Source organism: Dromiciops gliroides, chromosome 1 (assembly GCF_019393635.1).
Source record: "Dromiciops gliroides isolate mDroGli1 chromosome 1, mDroGli1.pri, whole genome shotgun sequence".
Lineage (NCBI taxonomy): Eukaryota > Metazoa > Chordata > Mammalia > Microbiotheria > Microbiotheriidae > Dromiciops > Dromiciops gliroides.
The window spans coordinates 435,639,231-435,663,070 of NC_057861.1; the positions used below are offsets into that span (position 1 = coordinate 435,639,231).

The 23,840-nt window shown below is 37.6% G+C and overlaps 1 protein-coding gene across 1 annotated transcript in view; it reads right to left on the reverse strand.

Moving 5' to 3' along the window:
• The window catches only part of ARHGEF28 (Rho guanine nucleotide exchange factor 28), a 392,384-nt gene that overhangs the window by 124,050 nt on the left and 244,494 nt on the right, over window positions 1-23,840 (reverse strand). Inside the window, exons 11-12 of the mRNA XM_043976410.1 lie at window positions 8,957-9,081; window positions 5,234-5,511 (exon numbers count right to left, since the gene is read on the reverse strand). Of these exons, the coding sequence (XP_043832345.1) occupies window positions 5,234-5,511; window positions 8,957-9,081 (403 nt within the window). The remainder of the gene's footprint in view (window positions 1-5,233; window positions 5,512-8,956; window positions 9,082-23,840) is intronic.

The following is a 23,840-nucleotide window of genomic DNA, read 5'->3' on the forward strand; positions in this document are numbered from 1 at the left end:
AACCAAGGCTGGTCACTTTAACCAAGGTAGACATCAGGCCATCATGGGACCTTATCAGCTAGACAGGACTTTCCAGGTTGGGGATGCCATGATCACCACCTTCCAGAATTCAGGGTTACACCCAAATAAGGATGAAGCATTAGAATAAGAATCTTTTGTCATGACTGTATCACAGGTAAAATTTTATTGCAGTTACAAAGAAATCTAGTAGTTGAAATTTTAAAATGATGAATCAAAAATGTATTAAGCACCCACTCTGTGCTGGGCACCATACTGGGTGCTGGGGATAAAAAGAAAGAGGATGAAACAAGGCCTCCTCTCTATGAAGAGAGGACCTTCTATTCTAAATGAAGAGACATGGGCATGCATGAGGATACACAGAATAAATATAAAAAGAAGAAATACAAAATAATGAAATGCAAGTTTCTATACATGACCAATAAAGCATAGCAGAAAGAGATAGAAAGAGAAATTCCATTTAAAGTAACAGTAGGGCAGCTAGGTGGCACAGGGGATAAAGCACCAGCTATGGATTCAGGAGGACCTGAGTTCAAATCCAGCCTCAGACACTTAACACTTACTAGCTATGTGACCCTGGGCAAGTCATTTAACCCTCATTGCCCCACAAAAAAACAAAAACAAAAATAAAGCAACAGCAGACAATATAAAGTACTTGGGAGTCTATCTGCCAAGACAAATCCAGGAACTCTATGAACACACAAAACACTTTTCACACAAATAAAATCAGATCTATGTAAATGGAAAAATATCAATTGTTCATGTACAGGCCAACCTAATATAATAAAAATGACAATTCTACCTAAATTAATTTACCTATTCAGTGCCATACCAATCAGACTACCTAAAATTATTTTATAGAGTTAGAAAAAATAATAACAAAATTCATCTGGAATAAACAAAAAATCAATAATATCAAGGGAACTAATGAAAAATGCAAAGGAAGGGGGGCTAGCTGTACCATATCTGAAGCTATACTATAAAGTGGCAGTCATCAAAACTCTTTGGTATTGGCTAAGAAATAGAGTGGTGGATCAATGGAATAGCTTAGGCACAGGAGACACAGTAGTAAATGACTATAGTAATCTACTGTTTTTGATAAACCCAGTGACTCCAGCTTCTGGATAGGAACTCAGCATTTGACAAAAACTGCTGGGAAAACTGGAAGATAGTATGGCAGAAACTAGGCATAGACCAACATCTTACATCTTATACAAAAATAAGGTAAAAATGGGTTCAAGATTTAAACATAAAGGGTGATACCATAGATAAATTAGGAGAGGAAGGAATAGTTTACCTCTAAGATCTATGGAGAGGAAAACAATTTATGTCCAAACAAGAGATAGAGAATATTATGAAATGCAAGATAGAAAACTTTGATTACATTAAATTTAAAAGTTTTTGTACAAACAGGAGCAATGCAGCCAAAATTAGAAGGGAGGCAGAAAACTGGGAAACAATTTTTACAGCCAGCATTTCTGATAAAGGCCTCATTTACAAAATATATCTTGAACTAAATCAAATTTATAAGAAACCAAATCATTCCTCAATTGAGAAATGGTCAAAGGATATGAACAGGCAGTTTCTGATGAAGAAGTCAAAGCTATCTATTGACATATGAAAAAATGCTCTAAATCACTATTGATCAGAGGAATACAAATTAAAACAACTCTGAGGTACCACTTCACACCTATCAAATTGGCTAATATGACAAAAAAAGGAAAACAATAAATGTTGGAGAAGCTGTGGAAAAATTGGAACACTAATGCATTGTTGCTGGAACTGTGAAGTGATTCAACCATTCTGGAGAACAATTTGGAACTATGCCCAAAGAGCTATGGGACTGTTTATCTCCTTTGACCCAGTGGTACTACTGCTAGGTCTGTATCCCAAAGAGACCATAGAGAAGGGAAAAGGACCTATATGTACAAAAATATTTATAGCAGTTCTCTTTGTGATGGCAAAGAATTGGAAATTGAGGGAATACCCATCAACAGGCAAATGGCTAAACAAGTTGTGGTATATGAATGTAATGGAATACTATTGTGCTGTAAGAAAGGATAAGCAGGAGGAGTTCAGAGAAACCTGGAAGGACTGATGGTGACTGAGAGGAGCAGAACCAGGATAACATTGTACACAGTAACAGCAACATTGTCTGATGAACAAACAATGGGGATAGACTTGGCTCTTCTCAGCAGTGCAACAATCCAAAAGAGTTTCAAAGAACTCATGATAGAAAATGTTCTCAACATCCAGAAAAAAGAACTGTGAATTATGAATGCAGATTGAACCATACTGTTTCTACTTTTGGACTGTTTTTTTCCTTCTTTTTTGAGGTTTTTCCCTTGTGCTCTGATTCTTCTTTCACAAGATGACTAATGTAGAAATATGTTTAATGTGATTGTCCATATACAACCTATATCAGACTGCTTTCTATCTTGGGGAGGAGGGAGGGAAGGAGGGTGGAAGAAAAAAATTTGGAACTAAAAATCCTGTGAAAACAAATGTTGAAAACTATCTGGGGCAGTTAGGTGGCACAGTGGATAAAGCACCAGCCCTGGATTCAGAAGGACCTGAGTTCAAATCCGACCTCAGACACTTGACACTTATTAGCTGTATGACCCTAGGCAAGTCACTTAACCCCCATTGCCCTGAAAAGAAAAAAAAAAAGAAAGAAAACTATCCTTTTATGTAACTGGAAAATAATAAAAATACTTTAAAAAAAATAATGAAATGCCAGGCAGTTTGGGAGGGAAGATATTAGCAATTGGAGCGATCAGGAAAGGCTTCCTGTGGAGGTGGGTGCTTGAACTGAAACTTGAAGGAAGATAGGGACTATATGAGTGGAGGTAAGGAGCAAATGTCTTCCAGGCATGGGGGATGGCCAGTGTAGAGGCATGGGGATGGAAGATGGAATGGTATGTGGGAAGAACTGAGAGTAGGCTACTTTGGCTGAACTATGGTACAGGAGAGGGAGTAATGGAGATGAAGCTAGAAAGATAAATCAAAACCAGATTGCTGAAGAGTCTTAAAAGCAGAAGAGTTAATGATTGGATTGGATTGGATTACATTATATCTTTTTATGTCATATATCATATTATAGAAACAATAAGAAGCCACTGAAATTTACTAAGTAGGGGAGTGATATGCTCAGGTGTGCACTTCAGGAAAATTTCTTTGTTAGCATTATGGAAGATGGAATGGAATGGGGAGAAACTTGAAAAAGAGAGAGCAATTCAGAGGCCAATTCAGAACTAGTGAGTGCCACTAGATTAGAGAGAAAGGGTCATCATATGAGAGAGAGGTTATGAAGATAAACATGGCAAGACTTAGCCACCTTCCGGATATTTGGAGTGGGAGTGAGGGAGAGGGAGAGCCCTAGAATAATGCTGAGAATAATATGAACCTGAAAGATGGTGCTGCCTTTCTCAGAAATGCAAAGAACCAGGAGGGGTAGGAGAAAGAGGAGGAGAAAACTATGAATTAGCCTGTTTGGAACAATAGGGCATTTGGGTGGTCACAGAACAGATACTTCGATTTATGTGACTTCAAACAAAAGTGGATTTATGCAAATATTCTTACTACAAGTTGCTTTACATGGGAAGGATTAGATCAAGTCCCAAAGACTTGAACTACTCCAAAAGCACTACCATACATTAGAAAATTGGTCAGTAATGCTAGCATACTTGGGGACATAAAATATCTCTAAACCTCTAAAGGCTGTTTGCCGCCTAAGGGCAAAGAATGAGAGCTTCTATTTGGGGGAAAGGAATGGTTTAAAGCTGTAGCTTCTTAATTCAACATGATAATATTTTGCACTTTATCAAGTTGTTTTTCAAAATAGAAGGCCTATTATGATAATGATATATAAGGTTGGTCTTTGATACTATTTTTATGATAATTTAATTGTAATTTTTTAACCCTCTGTGTACTTTTTCAGTTCTTCAATACTTTAGTTGGAGGAGAGGAAAAAGGAAAGACTTCTCATCTTTGAACTTTGCTGGAATCCATAAACCACTGGGTTCTTTGATAACTCAAGAAAATCACATGGTTGACTGCCTGCAATAACATTCTAGCCTCCAGCACAAGACTTTCAGATTATGGATGCTATCTTTCCATCTTTAAAAAACAACCCATGAGTACTGGAAGAGTTGATTTACATAACACATTTTAAGGCTTTCTCCACCCCCTATGGAATCAAACTACTTAAGCTACAAATTCTGTTTGCTACTTATCTCTAATACCCCCAAAAGCATAGAAAGTATCCTTCAGGATGACTTTACTCCCCTCCATATACATACTCTGATATCCAGTGACACTGGCCTTGCTGTTCCTTACAGGTAACACTTCATCTTCCCATTCTGTGCCTTTCTATTGGCATGCCATCCCCCATTCCTGGCATGTTCTCCCTCCTCACTTTGGACTTTTGGTATCCCTTAAGACTCAGCTTAGGGGGCAGCTAGGTAGTGCAGTAGATAAAGCACTGGCCCTGGGATTGAGGAGGACCTGAGTTCAAATACGGTCTCAGACACTTGACACTTACTAGCTGTGTGACCCTGGGCAGGTCACTTAACCCTCATTGCCCCACAAAAAACAAAAAAACAAATAAACAAACAAAAAGACTCAGCTTAAATCCCCCATTCTATGGGAGGTCTTAATTTCATAGGAAAACCTAATCCAAACTGGAAAATATGTTTCCTAAAATTGCTGAGAGGGAAGAAAAACAAGACTATTGACTTTAGATTAGTGTAATGGACTGAATATTGAGAGTAAGCAAGACCTAGCTTAGTTCCTTCTCTGCTACTAGCTAGTTAGGTGACCCTGGAAACACACTCTGGCCTCTCTAGGCCTTATCTGTAAAATAAAAGCATTTTTACATTTTTATTTTTATGATTACTTATGTGCAAATTTATATGTACTCACATATACCTAGATCCTACAAGAAAACAGGATTTACCTTGTGATAAGAACAGAATAAAACCAGGATTTTAAAAAACCTTTTTCTACTGTATTTCTTTTATACTGAATGGATTTTTTAAAAGACTCTTTCTTGTAAGTTACAAATACAGTTTGCAATAAGAAGACTGGGCAAATCTTATTAAAAAATTAACTGACAAAAATTGTAGTTGGGTTGATTTTTCTAAGCCTTAGCACAAGATCAATTTATACATTTAACTGAAATTTCCGATCACCTCTCCAAAGTGTAGCTTCTTACCTTCTTTTCTTCAGTTGACTTTGCTCCTTTTCAAATTCATGCAATTTGAAAGGAAGATGTGAACTTGATGTACACAAACTGGCAGGAGACAGGAAAGGCTGTTGGTCTCCATTGTTTGCTGCTACTTGAGTTTTTTCACTTAATGCAATATCTTGACTAGTTTCCTTGGGCAAAGCATGGGCACAGTTCCGAGACAATAAAGTTGAGTTCATGGATTCTGGGCTGGACTGGGCAGTTAGACCCTCTACATTAATGTAGTTAATATCCAAATCACCAACCTGGAGTTTGAAAGTAAAATGTGTGGTAAGGAAAAATCGATAATATTAGCTTTGCTAAAAATTAATGACACTTCTTCAATTAGAACACAGCTTTAAAACTCATCTATTTTATCCCTATTCTATGAGAAAAGCTAGATGACTATTTTAATGGCAAACATCTTTTTGCAAGAATATTTAGCCCTGTTCTTCCATAATTCTTTTTTTTTTAAGTGAGGCAATTGGGGTTAAGTGACTTGCCCAGGGTCACACAGCTAGTAAGTGTCGTGTCTGAGGCTGGATTTGAACTCAGGTACTCCTGACTCCAGGGCCGGTGCTCTACCCACTATGCTACCTAGCTGCCCCTCTTCCATAATTCTAAGGGGAATAATGCAGTGGCTCTCTTAGCTATGTTGATGTAAGGAGATATGAGTCTGCACAGACATCACATTCTCTCACTTCCCAGAAGCTTCTGTGTAAACCCCATAGCATAATGACCTTGTTCAATTTGGACTCCAGTCAGGGAGCAGGAGAATGGAAATCTAGTGGGAATGATAGGATACTGGGTTGAAGAAATACAGATGCGGTCAGAGAGGGGAAAAAACATGCCAGAAGCAAGGGAAGAAAGCTTCACCTATAATTCCTGGGAGAAGGCTGCTGCTCCTTAACCAGAAGTGTAATGCTTAGAAATCAGCACTACTAAAATAGATGGCTATAAAGCTAACACTCTGCCAGTAGTGCATTCATTTAGCCCTCTCTCAGTTCATTGGAGAAACAAGGGAGATGATTAAAGACTAACGAGCATACCCAGGAAGCATTTGGTGGTGCCAGTGATTTGGGAATGTGTGCCAATGGCCTTTAGTGGTTGGTCTTATTCCTTGTTATTATGTTGACATTCAAATTTATTTAAATACATTTGCTTTGAATTAATGTGTCATCTGTTATGAGCTGATATAAAGAAATACATTGGGAGGCAGCTAGGTGGCACAGTGGATAAAGCATCAACCCTGGATTCAGGAGGACCTGAGTTCAAATACAGCCTCAGACACTTGACACTTACTAGCTGTGTGACCCTGGGCAAGTCACTTAACCCTCATTGTCCCACAAAAAACAAAAAAAGAAATATAGCACCTACACCTGGGAGTAACTGCAGTGGGGTATCAAGGGTAGGGGATGGAAATCATTTGTTTTACAAAGCTCAATGATCCTTCTATCTAATTTAAGAAACTTTTCCCTGGAATTACAATTCAAAATCAAGTTTAGCATTAAAAAGATCATGTAATATATTGACCTATAAGAGTAGAGGGGTGAGATTAGAAGTTTTGAAAAGTTTTCAGGGAAAAAATAAGGGTTAAGCTTCTTTTTTTTTTTTGGAAAAGTACTATTCAAACTTCCCAAATTGTTTCCAGATAATGATTTTCTCAAACATGCAGGTCAGTGACCTCCCACCTGATGGGTGGCATGATATATCTTAGTAGTTTAAGTAATAGCAACATTTTAAAGAAGTTGTGCCAGGTTGAGAGGGGGAAAAGGGAAAAGAGACAGGAATCTTGCCAGGCTACTGCTAGGGTAAAGAGTATCTCAATAGATTTCAAAGCTATACTCTGTGCTCCTTACAGTGTGTTCAGGACTAAAGGGGAAACAAGAACAGACAAAATTTACTAATGATAAGTATATTAGTATATGCCATTTGTAATTTTAAAAGCATACTTGATCACTACACTAACATAATACATTACTTAATATATACACCTGTATTTGTCTGTTACCAAAGCTCCTCAGACAACTACTCAGTCCTATACTTAATAAATGTTCTCATTAAACATGAATATCCATTATAGTTATCAAACCAAAGTTAAACCTTGCCCAGAGTTATTCCAAAGACAAAGAAATTACATTCCAATCTCACATTGGAAAGAAAGGGAAAAACCACACCCCACGACATGTCGACTAATGATTTGTCTTTGCTCAGTAAATGCACCCACTTACTTCATTTAACAATGAAGTTGCTTGTGGAATAAAGAATACTCTGAGAAAGAAGAGGAGCAATGCAAAATTCAATGAGTATCCATTTTGAAGAGCAGAACAGAGTTAAAACTTAAATATTAGAATAGAGTCAAAGCATGCCATAACTAATTGCTCTGTTCTTGACAAAAATGGCACTAAAACTCTTCGGTTTAATCCAAAAGTTGGCACAGTGCCATCTCACAACATTCTTGGTTTCTATTACTACCTATACTTTGACTTAGTACAAAAGATATTCTAAGGATGTTGCTCCAAACTTAAAACATACAAAAGAAGGGCTGAAATTGACTATAATTAAATTTAAAGAAACACATCTCCTGCCCACCCCAGACAGAAACCTTAGTAAATGAGTTTAACAACAACAACAAAGATGATGAAGCATTTAGCAATAAGGTGAAATTTAACATGGGCAAAATTAAAGTTTTACTTGTGGATTCATTCAAATAATCAATTTCACAAGTACAAGACTTGGGAGGTATTGCTAGACCACAGGTCATCTGAACAGGACCTGGGGATTTTAGTAGACTATTAAGTTCAATAGTAGTTATAGTATGACATGGCAAGCAAAAGAGCTAAGCAACCTCAGGCTGCCTCAATAATCCAGTATCTAGGACTATGGAGTTAATAGTCAGGCTATATTCTAGCCTAATCTCATTACATCTGAAGTACTGTGTTCATTTTCTAGACATTCTGAGTACTTTGAAAAACTAGAGAACATTGGGAAGAAGGGAAGAGAAAAGGAAATGGGGAGGTGAATTTCTATCAAGAGTCTTAGTGCTCTACAAATATTATCTCATTTGATCTTCCATGGCATTCATTTTACAGTTGAGGGAACTGAGGCAGAGAAGTTACTTGCCCAGAGTCTCGCAGCTCAGATGTGTCCAAGGCTGGATTAGAACTCAGGACTTCCTAATGTCAGGCTGAGTACTCTATCTATCCACTGTGCTGCCTAACTGGAGAGTAACCATGAAGGGTCTTAAGATCATGTAGTATCACAATCCATTGAAGGAAATGAGGGTGTTTAACCTGAAGAAGAGAAAGGCAGGATAGCTTTCCTCAAGCACTTGAAGAGTCAATGAGTAGAAATAAGAGCAATGAGGAAAGTTTCAGAGAGACAGATTTAGATTTCCTATAAGGAAAAAATTACTACCAAACAAAGCTTTCCAAAAATGGAATGGTAGTGATATGTCCCTCATCAAAGGTCATTGAACAATTGTTGGACAACCACTTGTCAGCTATGTTGTGACAGCCAACTCTGCCATTCTGTGACGTATACCCAAGCAAAGAGCAAAAAACAATCATGGTGAAGTCACTTCTCTCATGTTCTTTCAGGTTCTAACAGGTTTGGGGAAAACAAAATGGTATATCTTTTAGCTCTACCTTTTGCTGACTTTGTGGGAGCAGATGGACCTTATAAGCAAAACATCAATGTTAGGGTCCTTACCTGATCTATCACCATGCAATTTGCATAGACTTCATCACTGCCATTGAGCATGTTGGAAAGCCGTGATGTGTCAAGGAAAGCTGAATGTTTAGATTTTTTGAGAACATCAAAAGAGTGGTGTCGTTCTACAAGGGGGAAAAGAAACACATAAATAATAAATATGTAAATAATTTGCCTTGGTTTCTCATTTTCTCCCTTCCTTTATACAATTAAGAAAACCAAGTACTATAGTATGACACTATTTTTATCTAAAACAAGAACACAATGGCCATCAGCAACACTCAGAGAATAAGTCATTGTAGAAAAGCAACTTTTCCAGATATCTTAGTGTTTATCCCTTTCAGCATCAACATTCTTTTATATTTTAATGAAAATGAAAAATTTTAAATCTTATTTTAATGGAAACATTTCTAAAAATGTATTACATACTCACCTGTCTTTTAAAACAGCAGAGTGAAAACATAACAATCTTTTCATAGTGACTTAAGGGCATACATTATATATCATATCATGATACAGAACCTATTAATGGTGATATACATTTGCCCCTACACAAAATGGCTCCAGATTGTTCTGATCTTTTAGTTATATCTGCTGTTTTTAGTTTGTCTTTCTTTTTCTTGTTCAGCTGGCAGTCATCACTTTTCACTGTAATAAACCTGTCTCCTTACCCCCTGTATAGCATGTTGCTTCTGATCTACCAGGAGCTTAGAAAATACCTAGCTAAAATTGTTGGAATTTTTTACAAAGTAAAAGCAAAATAAGCTCTGGCTGAGCATTCTCTTATGATATGAATAATGCATATGAATCTCAGTACATGGTCTATATGATATCGATTTTTGTTGTTTGGAGAACTTTTTAAACTTTATTCCTAGCTCTCATCCATATTCAAGAAAGAAAATGTTCTAGATAAGTGAAATGTTATATTAATAATAGAGAATCAGATTTAAGCATAGTGAGTAAAATAATATTACTCTTATACAAAACCATTCTGGGAGGGATTTCTAGAATACCTAAACAGTATCTAAGGAGGTGAAGTGGCTATCAAACAGAGTACCAAGGCATGTGGGCTTTCTTCCCAGCCCTGACATGTGGTTGCTAGATCTCACTGGTCTTAGATTATGTCTCTACCTGTCTTTCCCCACCCATTAAATTCACATGTAAAATACTCCAAACTACTAAAGAAAACAACACACACACTAAATTATTATTTCTTTCAATAAATAATTGCCTTTTGATAACATGCAATAACTTTCAATATAACATGAAGACAACACATTATTCACAATTATAATTTTCTTATAACTTACTATACAGTCGAATTCCAAATACACAAAGAGTAAAACATTTTGTCAAATACTTGCCATGTTCTGAAGTATTAACATAATTTCCCATTTGTCATTTTAAAGAAAACTATAAATATATGTTTGTTTTGATGAGGCAATTGGGGTTAAGTGACTTGCCCAGGGTCACACAGCTAGTTAAGTGTTAAGTGTCTGAGGCCAGATTTGAACTCAGGTACTCCTGACTCCAGGGCCAGTGCTCTATCCACTGCACCACCTAGCTGCCCCTGAGATGTATTCTAATCTGTGAAGCCACATTGTCTTACTTGAAGAAAGAACAAGGACCTAGAAATAACCCTTATGTAAAGAACACACCACTTGGCTTCACATTTCTTCTCAAGAAAATCTATCTGGTCATCAGTCACAAAGGAGGCTCACAATGATCAATCTGTGGGAGCAAAATAATCTAACCATGGAAGAGCTCATCTAGTTACTCTGAGCATTTTAGCAGCCTATTTGACTTTTGCACCATTAATCTGATTATCTGTTTGGAAAACGATGGCTAATGGAACCAATCACTCTAAATTGGCCACTCTGAGGCTTAGACAAGACTAAAAGAGAGATTGAAAAGAGGACATTCAGTGGTATAATTGCCATGCTGCTACTTCAATAGTTCCTTCTCTGAAGCAATGTCAATTGTTTTAAAGACTGCTTGGTTTAGGGGCAGCTAGGTGGCGCAGTGGATAGAGCACTGGACCTGGATTCAGGAGGACCTAAGTTCAAATCCAGCCTCAGACACTTGACACTTACTAGCTGTGTGACCCTGGGCAAGTCACTTAACCCCAATTCACTCACACACACACACACACACACACACACACACACACACACACACACACACAGACTGCTTGGTTTCAACTCCATGAACATCATTTCTCCCCCAGGATAGGGTCATCATCTGAAATCTCAACATCTTGAAGATTGATTCAGCTTTGATACTCACCATCAACTCAAGCCTCTCCCCTCTAATTGGAGGGCTAGAAGGTAGACCAATGAACTCCTCCCAAGGCCTCCCTTTATAGAAGGCTCAGGTTTTTTCAGCTAATTCCATTTACCATCAGCTGCTCTGCCTGGTTTTCCCTCCATGCCCCACTCTGGTGCCCATCCCACCTTTTGCATATTGTCTTCTCCCATTAAATTGTAAGCTCCTTGAAGGCAGGGACTGTTTTACTTTTTCTTATTTGTATCTCCAGTGCAAACCTCAGTTCTGGAACATAGTAGGGGCTTAATAAGGGTTTATTGACTATTTAAAGGGAAATGTTGCCCTAGAGATTACACAAGGCAACAAGATCAAGATTTCTTCATGTTACTTTCTATTGCTCACAAACTGTATGTACTCAAACTTGCCATTTATTGTTTTTACTGTTTCCTCAGCAACAAAATGAGCACAATACTTTGCATCTGCAGTCTAATTTGTGGGAAAGATCTTATAGTATCTCTATTTTTAAAGGGCCCTCCCAAATCACTAGCCCTAGAAAAAAGTGAACACATCCTAATAAACAGAAAGGATAAGGTTGTTAAATATGAAGAATCACCTGCCCAATGCAGTAAGAATTCCATCCAAAATAGAACATGAGTAATATGCACTATTAATATCTGACTTTCAAAACTAGCCAAATCAGATTTACTGTGTTGGGAAATGATCTTGTGAATTATGAAATAAGTGGTAGATAAAAATACTTGAAGTATCTGATTTTAGTAGTGAAAATCACACCTCACTAGTACAGGATAAATTATTTCAGTGAGAAACTCAGTGGTGTTTTTTTAATGTGACTTATAGGAATGTTAAGAAATTAAGCTTTATGACTTTCAATATACATCATATATTTTAGCAACAAACTTGGATAACAGATTATTGCCAAGCAAATTTCCAGAGTCTTTCTTTAAATGGACAGATTAAAAATAACTCATAATTAATTATACTTATTAAGTGTCTAACATATGTAACACATTGTGTGACCCCCGGATGAGTAACAAAGTTTAAATAAAACATAATTTCTGCCCTTGTGGAATTTATAGTCTACGAGGAGGTTGGGACTCACAAATATTAATTTTTCATCTATTAAAAAAGCTCATTTTCTAGAAAATTAAGCATGGGTTTATTATTTATTTAATTAATTTATAAATGCTCAGTTAAAAAAGAACATTTTTATAGACAATGAAAAACAAAGAAACTTCATCTCCCTTCTTGTCTGAATTATGGATTCTCAATTAGTAATACAGAGCTTCAAACAAGCACTAAATTACCTTAAGTGTTCAGTGAAAACAGAAAAACTCAAAAGGCACAAAGAACTCTTTACTAGAGATGGAGAACAGAAAGATGGATGGAAATTTTCTTTAGTTACTCTTTTATTTTTGGAGGCAGTTGGGGTTAGGTGACTTGCCCAGGGTCACACAGGTTGTAAGTATCTAAGGCTAGATTTTAACTCAGGTCTTCCTGACTGCAGGACCAGTTCTCTAACCATTGCACCACCTAACTATCCCCTTAGTTACTCCATTTTTAAAAAAGAACTGCTTTCTTTTGTCTCACATTCATTACTAAGTAGATCCCACCCAGAGTTCTCACTTTCCACAAAAATTAAAAAACAAAAAATTTGGCAAAAGTCAACCAACATATGAATGTGAACTTTTTCATTTAAACCTCAGTTTGTATAAAGGAACTTTTTTTAAAAAATGCATCCTAGTCTGGCAGAAACTAGGTATATAGATCAGGGCTTCTTGACCTTTTCCACACTTTTCACCTGAGAAATTTGTATACGACCCCAGGTATATAGGTATATAAAATAGGTATACATAGCCATTTACTGTTGCCAAATTTTTCACAACCTCCACATTCAGTTATACAAACCCATAGGGGGTCATGACCCACAAATTAAGAAGCTTTGGTATAGACCAATATCTTACACCATTTACCAAGCAAGACAAGGTTAAAATAGACACATGACCTAGATATAAAGGGAGATAGCATAAGTAAATTAGAAGAACATGGGGGCAGCTAGGTGGCGCAGTGGATAGAGCACCAGCCCTGGATTCAGGAGGACCTGAGTTTAAATCCGGACTCAGACACTTGACACTTACTAGCTGTGTGACCCTGGGCAAGTCACTTAACCCCAATTGTCTCACCAAAAAAAAAAAAAAGAAAAGAAAGGAAGAAGAACATGGAACATATTACCTATCAGACATGTATGAGAGAATTTATGAATAAATAGGAGAGAACATTGTGAGAAGTAAAATATAATTTATTACATTAAATTTAAAAGGTTTTAAATAAATAAAACGTTAGAAGGAAAGTAGAAAATGGAGGGGGGGGTTATAGACAGTTTCTTGGATGAAGGTCTCATATCTCAAGGATAAAGCAAACTTTGTCCAATTTATAAGAATAGGAGTTCTTCCCCAACTGATAAATGATCAAAGGATATGAACAGGTAGTTTGGGGATGAAGAAATCAAAGCTATATATAGTGATATCAAAAAATATGTTCTAAAATATTTATGGCAGCTTTCTTTGTGGGGGCAAAGAACTGGAAATTGAGGGGATGCCCACCAATTAGGGAATGGCTGAACAAGTTGTGGTATATGATTGTGATAGAATACTACTATACCACAAGAAGTGATAAGCTGGTTGATTTTAGAAAAACATGGAAAGAAATAATGAAGAGTAAAATGGGCATAACCAAGAGAACGTTGTACACACTAACAGCAGTATTGTTCAAAGAGTAACTGTGAATGACTAGGCTATTCTGAGTATTAGAAATATTCAAATCAACTACAAAGGATCTATGAAGGAAGATCCTACCCACCTCCCAAGAAAGAGCTGATAAATAGAAGTATGCATGGTATGGTGTGTGTTTTTTTTAACCCCAAATAAATATATATATTTAATATATATATATTATATATAAATAAAAATGTTCATTACTTTATAAAATAAATAACTAAATAGATGAAATGTAAAAAAGGATCAATAATTTCAAAAAAGTAACAAAAACAAAATTAAATTTTCATGCATTTTAAATATTGTTATTTTAATGTCTCAGTAACTATACCCAAATTTCCACCAAGCAAAAGTTGTGTAATAAACTAGCAAGAGCTATCTCCAGCAACCCACAAAGGAATTAATGTGTTATGTGAGGGATTAGCACTGAAAGACTAATGGAGAAATGAAAAGTCAAACAATTAGAAGTATCCTTTGTTTCTTGAGGACAAATGAGAGAAAAATAAGATTTAACATTAACTGGGAACAATCTCTTATAGCACAATGCTGAAAGGAACAACCATACCATCACCGATAGAATCCCAGGGTTATTCTCTTTTCATTTGTTTTATTCTCCACTGTTTTACAATATGTTCTGACTCATTTGGTCTCCAAACTTTTTTGTCATGTAACTGTCAGTGAAAAAAGCATCACCCCCCAATAAATACATGTTTAAATATGTTTAAATTGCCTATGTATACTACTACATGAATGACTGTGTATATAGTAGTACAAACTATTTTAAAATAGATATGCAAAAAGGATGAGATAAAGATTGAATATTTAACCCTAGGGTCATGAGGGATCCATTAGAATTTAAGTAGGGTATTGACATGCTCAGATTGGCGATCTAGGAAAATTGCTTTTGCATGTGTGTATGGTGGATGGATTGAGGAGGAAATACAGGAAGGGGAAAAACCTATAAGGAAGCAATTACAAGAGTTCATGTGAAAAATAATGGAGGCAAGAACTAGAGTTTTGGCTGCATGAGTAGAGAGAGGGGAACAGATGAATAAGATGTTGTGGAGGTAGAATTAACAATAGTTGGTAATTGAATGGATATGTGTGGTGGGAGAGAGTGAAGATCACAGGATGAAGCCAAGGTTTCAAACCTAAGGATTTGAAGGAAAAGCTAATGTGATGATGAGCTCCTCTGATCACAGCCCATCCATGCCTATTCATCAAATGCTATTCTGTATTTAATGGAAACACTAACTGGCTCCTGACCCAGCACATAGATAACCTACCCTTCTGATAGTGTTTGTTGTAGCAGATCAAGGAGGCAGAGAGGATGCACTGGGAAGTAGAGAGATTCTACCTGCATTGCTTCTGATGTGAATGCCAGCCCCAGTTATAATTTAGATGCTGAATATCTGAAGTCAGGTGAAAAAGGGGGAAGCTCCCATAGCCACAGAAGGAGAGGACAGAGGAGGGCACAGACTGAGAAGTGCTGGACGATGGGTAAAGGGTATGGTGTAGCTTTGTTGGCGAAAAGCCTGTGGATTGCCTATGGAAATTAGGGTATGGCTCACCTTCCCACTCTCTCATTGACTGATCATGAATCTCCTGGGGTCATGACATAGTCCCCTACTTTAGTACCACTGGACTATATAACCATGGAAGAGGTCTTCCAAACAGATTGTTTTTATCTGCATTTCACTTGCTGCCCTGGATGCTCTGATCAGGTAAGGTGGTACAAGGGAGACAATCAAATATATGCTTTATTCATAGAAGGCAGGGGAACTACTGCTGGCAAGGCTAAGTGATACCACTGAAGGTGCCTTCCCTCTGTTTGTCTGAAAGAAATACGCAAGTCACAGGAAATGGAATAAGACTGCACAGAGGAGGTCAGAATCTTGCAATTTGATGCAAAAAAATTAAATAAAAAATTAGCAGAGGCTACAGTAAAAGACAGACAGACAGACAGACATATATGTATAATATTATGCACTATGACCAAATTGGATTTGTCCTGGGAATGCAAGGTTGGTTCAATATTAGATTAATAGATGTAGGAAGAAACATTTAACACAATTCAACGTCCATTTTTGTTTAAAAAAAAAAAACACTAGAAAATATAGGAAAGAAAATAAGTCAAAGTTTGCCTTCCTTCCATGAAAGTACATATTATTTAATTAAAGAAAAATGCCCCTTACAGAGCAGCAGGCTGACTTGTAAGGAAGTCAGTGAGAGACAGAAAAATTAGAAAAGAAGAAAAGTGAGAAAAGGAATTCTGACAAAAGGGAAAGTTTGCCACTAGCAAAAAGCTCTTTATTATTATATTCCAATGATGAGACAAGATAAGAAAAGCATTCTCAACCCAATCAGAAGTCTAATTTTAAATAGAATTATTATGACAGGAAGCAACCCTTTACTTCATATTATATCCATCGAATGTCTATTCCAACGGGTCTATTAATTTTGGTCCAACCCCAGAGACTTGGTCCAGACCAGGGAAGGTCAAGGGAAAGCCATCCAAATCTCTAGACTCTCCTAAAACCAGATTGCCCTAGTAAAATTCTAATGAATTGAAAATTACCCCAAAAGTGGGGATCCATAATAGAGTTGGCTTGGAATGTCCTACAGGATCATTAGACAAAACTAGCCTGTCATTGAAACAAGTCCAAATCTTTAGTTTAGCCTGGAGTAGAGATGTGGGTGGCAGTTGAAGTGACAACTTTCCTATGGCAATAGACAACACTTTTAAAGTTACATCAAGTAATAATGAAGAGCAGAAGTATTCTTGCTTAAGCTTGCTTCAAATGATTTGACATTTTGTTCTTTTATGGTTTGTTTGGGGTTTTTTTTGCTTTTGCTTTTGAAGGCAACTGGGGTTAAGTAACTTGCCCAGGGTCACACAACTAGTAAGTGTCTGAGGCCAAATTTGAAATTAGGTCCTCCTGACTCCAGGAATGGGCTCTATCCACTGTGCCATCTAGCTGCCCCAAGATATATGCTTCTGATCATGTTAAAGGAGGAAAATTCTATGTCTGTAACTTTGGGGAGGGATGTGGTGACTACAAATAAGTGCAACATTTTGTCAAAATTTTTTCTGCATCTATTAAAATAATCATGTGGTTTGGGTTATTTTTATTGTTTATATGTTTAAATATGTTAATTGTTTTCCTAATGTTGAACTATCTTTGAATCCTTGAAATGAATCCAACTTGATCATAATGATTTATGTGGATATATTACTCTATTCCCCTTGCAAATATTTAAAATGTATCAATATTCATTAGGCAAATTAGTGTATAGTTCTATTTGCTCTGTCTACCCTTGGTTTGGGTATCAAAACCATATTTATCTCAAAGGAGTTTGGTAGTATGCCTTCTGTTTCTGTTTTTTAGGATCATTTTGAAAACAAATAATAATAGTTTTTTAAATGTTCAAAAGAATTCATTTTTAAATCCATTAGACCCATCTATTATTGTTATTTTCTTTGCCAGTTCATTTATTGCTTACTCAATTTCTTTATTTTAGATTGAGTTATTTAGGATTTCTATTTCTTGTTTTGTTAGTTTCAGCATTTAATATTTTCTGCAGATACCCATCCACTCTTCTAAGCATATATAATTGTTAGTAGTTTCTGATAATCCTATTTCCTTTGTGTTTTAATTCATCTTGTTCATTTTTTATTTCAGTAATTTTATTTTCATTTTTTTTCTTGATCAGGTTAGTTAATTGGCTATTGATTTTGTTAGTCTATTTAAAAAACCAGGTCTTGGTTTTCTTGGACAGTTTTATAGCCTTTTATATTTAAGCTTCTCTATTTCTCTAATTTTCACAGTTGAACATTTCTATTTTGTTTATTCTTGAGGCTTTTAATCGCATGCTCAAAGCTCACTAATCCACTTTATTTTTTTGTTTGTTTTGGGGTTTTTTTTGGGGGGGGCAATGAGAGTTAAGTGGCTTGCCCAGGGTCACACAGCTAGTAAGTGTTAAGTGTCTAAGGCCAAATTTGAACTCAGATCTTCCTGAATCGAGGGCTGGTGCTTTTTCCACTGCACTACCTAGCTGCCACCCCCCAATCCTCTTTATTAATAAGTACTTTCAGAGCTACAAATTTTACTATGAGGTTTGTCTCATTCTTATAATTTTTAACATAATTACTTATTGTTTCTGACTTATTATTCAGAATGTCATTCCTTAGTCTCTGTATCTTTTCCTCATGCTGCTCATATTTCTTGGATTAATCACTATTTTTGTTGTTCAGTCACGTCCAACTCTCCATGACCCCAATTTGGTGTTTTCTTGGCAAAGATACTGGAGCAGTTTGCTATTTCTTTCTCCAGCTCATTTTACAGATGAAGAAACTGAGGCAAACAGGGTAAAGTGACTTGCCCAGGGTCACACAGCTAGTAAGTGTCTGAAGCCAAATCTGAATTCAGGAATATGAGTCTTTCTGACTCTACAACCGGCACCCTATCCACGAGCTGCCCTAGGATGTCTATAAATGATTGTTTATTGTTGCTATCCTTTTAAAGCATCTGTTTATGATTTAATTATGCATAGAATATGCATATGATCCATTTTAGTAAAGTATCCTCAGGATGATAAATAGAGATAGATAGACACATATACATTAATATTCCCATTCAAAAATTGGTATAGGTTAGGAAAGTCTAATTTTTGCAATGATATATTCATATTCAGTTCCATATTTTTAAAAATCAGCACATCGATTTTATAATTTTGGGGTGGTTTGTTTTATTTGTGTGCTTATATTAAACTGACCTGGGCCTCTTCCCCTACCACACAAACACCCGCCCCCCTCCCTGTTACCCTGCCCAATCTGAAATTCCTTGTTAACTTTTATGGTTTCTCTCTCTCTCTCTCTCTCTCTCTCTCTCTCTCTCTCTCTCTCTCTCTCTTGTGTTTGTGTGTTTCTCACTGATTCTCTGTCTCTGTCTCTCTCTGTCTGTTTCTCTCTCTCCCCCACGCCCATCAGCTTGGGCTGAGGGATGGACACCAGGAACAAGAAATCGTTCAACTGATCTAGTCACTTTTTTCTGAAAATTATTTATGGAGGGTTTATGCAAAATCTTCTTTCTAACTACTGGTCTGGCTGCATTCAAGGACACTTTTCTGATTTATCTGGGTGGGGGGAGTGGCAGATAGAGAGAGCTGTGCTTTAGGTTACCTCTCCTTCTGCCATCTTGGAAGGAGTAACAAATTTGAAGTCAGAGGACCTGGGTTCAATTCCCTTTTCTGCTCTGGGTAAGGTTGAACTAGATAGCCTCCAAGATCCTTTCCAGCTCTAAATCTTTTATCCTGTGATAATATAACCCTATGACCTCCTCAGGATTCCTGCTGTTATCTTTAAGAGTAGACTAATTGGGGCAGCTAGGTGGCACAGTGGGTAGAGCATCAGCCCTGGATTCAGGAGGACCTTAGTTCAAATGTGGCCTCAGACGCTTGATGCTTACTAGCTGTGTGACCCTGGGCAAGTCACTTGACCCCAATTGCCTCACCCCCCCCCAAAAAAAGAGTAGACTAATTAATCCTTCCTAGGTCTGATCATATCACTCCTGCCTCAAAAATCTTCAATAGCTCCCTTTTTCTAAGTCCATACTTCTCCCTGCCTGGCATTTGAGGTCCTCTGCAATCTGGCACCACCTCTACCTCTGATTACCTTCCCCCTCTTCCTCTACAATAAGACAAAACCCTCCCTGCAATGGAAATGCCTTCTCATTTCACCAATAGCAATCCTATCCATCTACAAAAGCCCAATGCAAGTGCCCCCTCTTACATGCATAAAAGCCTTACCTGATGAGGTCTTTACCATTGATCACAATCCCAGGCATTTAATAAATGCTTGTTGACCTTACTTGACCTTCACTGCTGTGCACCATATATGACACTTTCTTGGCACCGCTCTAAAAACACTTATAGAATATTGTATATTACAGTCATATTATGGTATATAATTGAAAGACAACAGAGTATGGGGCCAACCCTATGAAATCTGTAATCATGATGTTGCAGCAGTATTGACCTCTCCTTGTCTTCAGTTACTAATTCCAGCTGCTTCTCATTGGCTCATATTTGGGCTCTGTGGTGGGGCAGAGGCCTCAGCCATTTCCTTCCTCTTCTCCCTCTTCCCCTCCTAGGTCTGAATCCTACTTCCAGTACTTGCTCTGTGCCCATGGGCAAGCCATTTAACTACTCTGTGCCCCAGTTTTTTCATCTACAAAGCAAGGACATATGTTACCCATTGTGCCCACCTCAAATATGAACATTAAGTAAGATTTTATATATATATATAAGGTATTTTTCCTCAACTAAAATTTCTATCACCACCATCCCCCAAGCACCTAGCAAAGTGCTTTGCATGCAGTAGGCATATACTACATGTTGGTGTTGAATGAATAAAAGAATGGAATTAATAGAACAGATCATGACTCTATGTAAACATCTTATATTCTCTGCCCTTAATTTAATATCTTTTGCCTCCTCTAGTCCTTCACTTCATCAATTATTCTTGTCTCTTTAATCTTTTTTCCCTTATCTGTTCTATATCTTTCTTTCAAGGGATTCTCACTCTTCTCCTCACCAATACCAATTCTTCAAAGAATAGTCTATAGTCACTACCACTATTATTTTCTCATCACCCACTTTTTCCACACCCACCAGTAATATGGCATCTGTCCTCACTATTCTTTGGACATTAATAACTTCCTAATCAACAAATACAAGAGCCTTTTATAGTGTTTGTGGTATAATGAAGGCATTCAGTTATTAAGAGGTATTGAGGGAAGAGAAGAGGAAGGAAATAGTTGGTACTTTAGTATTATCAATGAATCTAAACATGGGCCAATGAGAAGTAACTAGAACTAGTAGCTGAAATTGAGGAAATGTCAATCAGTGGCCACTGGCTCTATAGGATGTCTGTTAGCTTGGTCTACCCAATAAATGGGAGCCATAATGCAGAATGAGAGAGAAATCCTGTTTGGGATGCAGAGTGATCAGAGTGGGGTCTCACATTCATAGAGGCTGGGAGTGGGATCTGTAGTCTCATAAAACCTAAGAGGTGTTTCTTGTTTGTTTTGGTTTTGTTTCTCACCATGAAGGACTGAGCTAGCTATAAAGAACTAAGGGAATTTGTTCAGGGAGTTGAAAGTAGAGGAATTAAAGAATTAACAACTGCCAAGAGGGCAAAGCATGGAGACATTCAGATAAAAAAACGAGGTGGAAGCATCAGAACATAAACACAAGGGGAAATGACCTTGGAACAAAGGAGGTGGGGGAGGGGGAGATGGACAGAAAAGGTTTTCACAATCCGTAACCTAAAACTAGATATAGAGTTAAATATCTCAAGAATGACTGGGATAAGTATAAATATTTAACTATCTTTGTCTTAGATTCACATACCCCCTGACTAAAGACTGACTAGGAGGGCAGCTAGGTGACGCAGTGGATAAAGCACCGGCCCTGGATGCAGGAGGACCTGAGTTCAAATCCGGACTCAGACACTTGACACTTTCTAGCTGTGTGACCTGGGCAAGTCACTTAACCCTCATTGCCCTGCAAAAAAACAAAACAAAACAAAACAAAAAGACTGACTAGGCATGAAGATTCTGGAGAGCTGAAACATCATAGCCCGGCCAACCCAATGCAAAATAAAATAGAGAAGATTTGGGCTGGGGGAGTAGGGAAAAGGATGCAATGACTTCTGTTTGGACATGTTGTGATATCTATAGGATATTCAATTGGAATTGTTCAATAGACAATGAGCACAGGAGAAAGACAAGGATCTTAGAAATAGAGGTGAATTAATGAATTAAGGAAGAAGAGACCTATGCACATTAAAAAGCAATGGGGGGGGGGGAAGCTAGGTGGCGCAGTGGATAGAGCACCGGCACTGGAGTCAGGAGGACCTGAGTTCAAATCCGACATCAGACACTTAACACTTACTAGCTGTGTGACCCTGGGCAAGTCACTTAACCCCAATTGCCTCACTAAAATTTAAAAAAAGGGCAGTAGGACGGAGCTGGCAAGAAGAAATTTCAGACAAGAGAGAAATGTGACAAGTAAAATCTAATATGTGGTTGCCTTTTTCCTATCCCCAGTGTGGAGGGCTAGCTAGGGTTTACTTATAAATTAGAAGCATTAGCACCAGTTTGGGCATTAAGCATTTATTAGTGAAAAAGAGAACACCTGGGTCTGAAAACTAAGGGAAAAGCCTATCTATCCTAGCAGAGAGATAAAGGTTCAACCTGATCTGCTTCTTCCCCCCATGTCCTCTACCACAAGGCTGTTCGGTAATCATACTGAGAGAGGAAACAGCACTTCCCACTTCCTGCCTTCCTCCCCTGGAAGAGGCCGTCCTTCAAGCAGATTGGTTAGCATCACCCAAATCCATTGGTTCACTGGACTTGAAGATCTTCTCCTTTGTTGAGTTCAAAGTCCTTAGCTTCTGGGAACAATACCCTATTGAGGGCTGACCCGGTGTGGTTTCAATTTAATTAATGTTAAGTAGGTTAATCAGCAAAGTCAATCACTCTCAGTCAGTCTCACTTAATTCAATCAATCTAGATTAATCTCCTCTGGTTGGGGCCTTTGGTCATTGACAAAAGCCATTATTTCTTACAGAAAGAAAGAATAAATAATAAATTGGGTATGCTCTCAGAAGAAATAAGAAGGAAAGGGATGAAAATGCAAGTTTAAAAAAAGGTTGACCTTGACCTTGGCAAGGAAAATGGCCTTCTTTTCTTTAGATGTCAGAATAAATGAGGCAAGGCCAACAAGAGATTTACAGTGACTTTGAGGTGACATGGGGTAGGTGTGATAAGGGTGTTCACAATAAATAGCCACAACTTTCTGAGTAAAAGGTCATCTGATGATAAAGGGGAGTGAGGATGGCCTAAACACAGTCAAAGAACATCAATTTATGGAAGAGGCAGTTTCAGGACTTCATTTAGCAGCCAAGGGGTAAGAACAGAAAAGCCAGAGTCAACCCAGAGTTGAGGATTGATGAGGCCCAAATGACAAAAAACAAAAGCCAAGGGTAGAGGATGATGTACAGTTTAACTGGTCAACTGCTTGTCCAGATTAGGAAAGAAGGCATGTGAGGTCGGAACAGGGCTGACAGACTAAAAGAATTTGGAGGAAAAGAGACATTAAAGATCAAAGTAAGAGCAAAGAATATATTGGCGGAGGGGATGGAAGAATAAGGAATTATGACCAGAGAGGAGAATTCAGAGTCCAAGGTCCTAGGGTGTACACACTAATCTAAAATTCTCTCTTGGTAAATTCATCCATTCCAACTCTGGTTTTTCTTTTGATATTAGGACCTACATTCCAAACCAACTTCTGAGTATCTCCACATGACTAGCACCAGCAATACAATTTCATCATATCTTCTCTCATCCATCCCCTTTCTGTCCAATTCTATTGCCCTTACCCATCTGGGAGTTACTGCCCCTTTGCCTGAATTGCTGCAAGTTCCTCTGGCCTCACTGATCTCTCTCAGTTCTCTCCCTTGGCATTATCATGTATTATAGTCCCAATTTCTCTCTCAAGATCAGGAGTCCTTGGGGGAAACTAGGTGGCAAAGTGGATAAAGCACCAGCCCTGGATTCAGGAGGACCTGAGCTCAAATCCAGTCTCAGACACTTGACACTTACTAGCTGTGTGACCCTGGGCAAGTCACTTAACCCTCATTGCCCTGCCCCCCCCAAAAAAATATATCAGGAGTCCTATTGCCAACTATGTTTCCTCATACATACTACTGACATATGAGTCATCCTAAAGCACATCTATGACCTTGGCATGACATTGTTGAA